At 43.9% G+C, this 3,959-nt stretch overlaps 1 protein-coding gene across 1 annotated transcript; it reads left to right on the top strand.

Annotated features, from left to right (window-relative positions):
- The first annotated feature begins 3,504 nt into the window (after nt 1–3,504).
- On the top strand, nt 3,505–3,954 carry LOC112818932 (histone H2A-Bbd type 1-like). The gene has a single exon (XM_025866003.2). The coding sequence runs from the start codon at nt 3,601–3,603 to the stop codon at nt 3,952–3,954; it is 354 nt and encodes a 117-aa protein (XP_025721788.2). The 5' UTR covers nt 3,505–3,600.
- The last annotated feature ends 5 nt before the right edge of the window (nt 3,955–3,959 follow it).

A 3,959-nucleotide genomic window follows, 5' to 3' on the forward strand; every position in this document is an offset into this window, starting at 1 on the left:
ATATCTCTAAACTTCATCTGTTTAAGCAAAATCTAAAGGAAACCAGTTTGCAGCAGGGAGGCAGGTTACATACTGTGGTCATGGGATATTGGGCATCTGCCACGTAGGAAGAAAGCAATTGACCAACTCAGCTGCAGAGGAGAGAGTGTTCATGACATATTGGGACAGAATAGTGACAGAAGAGGGAGGAAAGCTGGGTTCTGGTCTCCCATAGGTGTGGTTTACTTGGGGAAGGGGGGTGCACATCAGCTTCCACAGCTGCCAGTTGAGGAGGTTGGACTAAATTGTTTCAAAGGTCTACTCAAGGTGTACAATTGCCAGTCTGAGCTTTTCCTAAGAAAAGTCCATACTGACAGTGGGGAAACGGGGCATGGAGGACAGGGATTTTTTCTTAGGGTCTCCATTTTACAGCTGAGGCCACGTTGACCCAGAGATGATCCCCAACTCTCCCAACGTCACATGGCAAGTGGGTAGAGCAGCAAATATGACTGTCCTGTTCTGGTACCTCTTGTTGAGCCTCCTCTGCTACTGTATCCTAAGAAATGAGCCTGAAGATAGAAAGTGTTTAATGTTCTCCTCTGGGATAAAGAAGCTAATCTCTTCAATACAGGGATGTTAGGGTCCCTTGAACTTCTAGGAAAGCACAAGCAACAACTCACTCTCAAGAACTTTCATTTCTGTTTTATTGGGAAAAGGCCAGACAGATTAGGATCAAAGGACTGATTTTCTGACAGGTCTTTACACTTTGCAAATCTCGGTCTTGTTCCACGGAACATTTGTGATAGCCGTGTCATGAACCCATCTCCTTCTCAAATAAGGTGTTCTTGAAATTCTCACTCTGTCCACTGACAGAGTGATTATGTGATGACATCAGAAGCTTGTGCTTAAAAGTTTATTCTTGAGGTGTCTTGAAGTTACGGTCTTTTTCTATGGGGTTCTGAGACCATCCTTATTTGTCGAGGACACAGTCTCTGGGCTAAAGATGATTATAGCGCCTTCAGAGAAGCATCAATGTAAAGCAGACAACAAACTGGAGGAGACAGATACTTGTGGCTGAGATTAACTTACTGATAATTTTTGTAAGTAAAAATTTTGTGTGAGGGCATAACAATACTGCAGGTAAGGTAGGTCAACAGGCTAGATTCTAGCCAGATTTCTGTGTTACAGTATGGCCAGATTCTTCTCCAAGAAACCCCAGTTTTTTCTCTTTAGACTTTCAACTGGTTGTATGATGCTGATTTCTTTGTCTTATAGTAAACTGATCGTACATGTTAATCTCATCGGAAAAGTATCTGCACAGCAACATCTAGACTTGCATTTGGTCAAACGACTGGGCACCATAGCCTAGCAAAGTTGACACCTAAAATTTAACCATTACTATTGGTAGGTTTGATGTGTATCCTTTGTCAAAAAGCACTGGCCTAGAAGATGCTGAATTGAAATTTTATAAGGAAGGTTGCAACCAAATATTTCAAAGTATTAACTGAAATGATGGCTGATAATACTATAATTTTGTTGCCTAAATCACCAGCAGGACTCTGATAATTAGAAACATCTCATGGACGGTAAGGCCATTGAGAAGTCTCTAGAAACTTCCCATACAGTATAGAATATTTAAAACACTTATATTAATATTTTCTGTATTAATATTTAACCTAGGGAAGTCTGAGCATGTCTTTTGGGAATTTTCTGTGCAATTCATCAGTAATGCTGTGTCCAATAAATCTATTTCTAGCACTTCTCTTAATGTGAAAAAATAAATATTTGATTTTTCAGGGGCTCTGTGAGAAATCAATTTAAAACCAAAGGCAGTTTTGGGGCACCGGGGTGGCTCAGTCGTTAAGCGTCTGCCGTCGGCTCAGGTCATGACATGATCCCAGGGTCCTGGGATCGAGCCCCACATCGGGCTCCCTGCTTGGCGGGAGGCCTGCTTCTCCCTCTCCCACTCCCCCTGCTTGTGTTCCCTCTCTCACTGTCTCTCTCTCTGTCAAATAAATAAATAAAATCTTAAAAAAATGAAAGAAAGATCGTGAGGTGGGAAAATTATCCTGGATAATCGTGGTTAGCCCTAGAAATCAAAGTGCCCTTATAAGAAGGAAGCAGAGGGAAATTTGAAGACAAAAGCAAAAGGCAGTGTGACAACTGAAGCAAGATGCAGCAATGCTGGCTTTGAAGATAGAAGAAGCCATGAGCCAAGGAATGCAAAGAATTCAGCTCTAGAAGCCGGAGAAGGCAAAAAATGGCTTCTACCCTAGAGCTTTCAAAGGTCACAACAACCCTGTCCACACCTCGATTTTAGCCTGGTGAAACTGATGTCAATTTATGGCCTAACAGAGAATTGCATTGTTTGAAGCCACCAAGTTCGTGGCGATTTGTTCCAGCAGCCATAGGCAGCTAATACAGGTGAAGAGTAATCTTGTATAACCTCTTGTCAAGAGCCGACAAACTCTCCAATAAAACAGCCTTTTTCACAGAGCACAAACTAACCTCTGATGGCTTCAATGTAACATTTGATTCTGAAGGACCCAGGAGCTCTTTCTGAAAAATCTTGTAAACAAACCTGTCAGAACTGAACCAGATTTGGAAAAACAAATTAAAATGCAAGAGAAACACAAAGTTAGAGAAGAAAATTATAATTATTAGAAATTTAAATTAGAAAACCAAAATCACCAAAGTACTATCTGTACTTCGGATTCACCTAGAAGAAACAAGACACTTCTGGGTATCAACTAAGAATGAGGTGTACTTCTATGTCTATGAATTTTTACCTGCTCTCACAGGTGAACCCACTGGGCACACCAGTGTGACCTTCAAAACAGAAGATAGTTTTGAGAGAGAGAGAATGCAAGCATGTGTGAACGGGGTTGGGAGCACCCGAGGGAGAGAATCTTAAGCAGGTTCCATGGAGCCTGACACAGGGCGTGATCTTATGACCCTGAGATCATGAACTGAGCCGAAATCAAGAGTTGGATGCTTAACCGACAGAGCCACCCAGACGCCCCCAGAAGATATTTTCAAACAGAGTAAAATCATGACCCTCACACAGATATGAAATGGAAATGTGTTAAAGTTTTTTTTAACTCATGAGGAATTGGCAGATATTGTAACCGATTCAAAAGAGAATCCAAAGAACATAGAAATACAATATTTAAATGTGTAAATGGGGAAAACTAGTTTTATTTTGAACCTCTACTAGACAGCATTCAATATGTCTGTTGGTTACCAGCAGTTTACAAAGGGCTGTAAAAGAGCTCAGAGACAATGCAAGGCTGGAATCCGATAACCAGGAGTGTAGTGTCCTAAAGACAGGGCAATGTTTACATTCAAACATTCATTTCCTTTTTTATGCTAGGCTATTAAAGTCACGTAGAAAACGTTCCCTCATACAGAGGGTCCAGTCAACAGGGAGACCAGATTTCTGTCATAGACGTTTCTAGGCCAGTCCTGATCAGGGGCCGGTGTCATCAATGACATCATAGTGTCGGGTTGTCATAAAGGCAGCTCCCGGACCAGTGAGGGGCACAGTGGGTAGGAGGGAGCACTGGTACCCTGACAGACCCAGGCTACCGGGAGCATCAGGCTCCAAACCCAGCGAACATCATGTCTGGGAGAAGAAACCACTGGCGCTGTCATAGACGTAAGAGGCACGGTCTGTCCCGCTCCGCGAGGGCCGAGCTCCAGTTCCCAGTTAGCCGCGTGGACCGCCTCCTGCGAGAGGGTCACTATGCCCAGCGCCTGAGCTCATCTACACCGGTCTTCCTCACCGGCATTCTTGAGTACCTGACGGCCAAAATCCTGGAGCTGGCAGGCCAGGAGGCCCGCAACAACCACAAGATGCGCATCACCCCAGAGCACGTGCAGAAGGCCCTGGGCAACAACGAGCACCTGAGCCGCCTCTTTGAGGATAACACCTACTCTCAGGTGGAAGCCGTGCCCCAACCCAGGGAGTGGTGAGGACC

This window comes from Callorhinus ursinus, unplaced genomic scaffold, assembly GCF_003265705.2.
Source record: "Callorhinus ursinus isolate GAN/ISIS: 27379988/994484 unplaced genomic scaffold, GSC_fseal_2.0 scaffold2314, whole genome shotgun sequence".
NCBI classification, from domain to species: domain Eukaryota; kingdom Metazoa; phylum Chordata; class Mammalia; order Carnivora; family Otariidae; genus Callorhinus; species Callorhinus ursinus.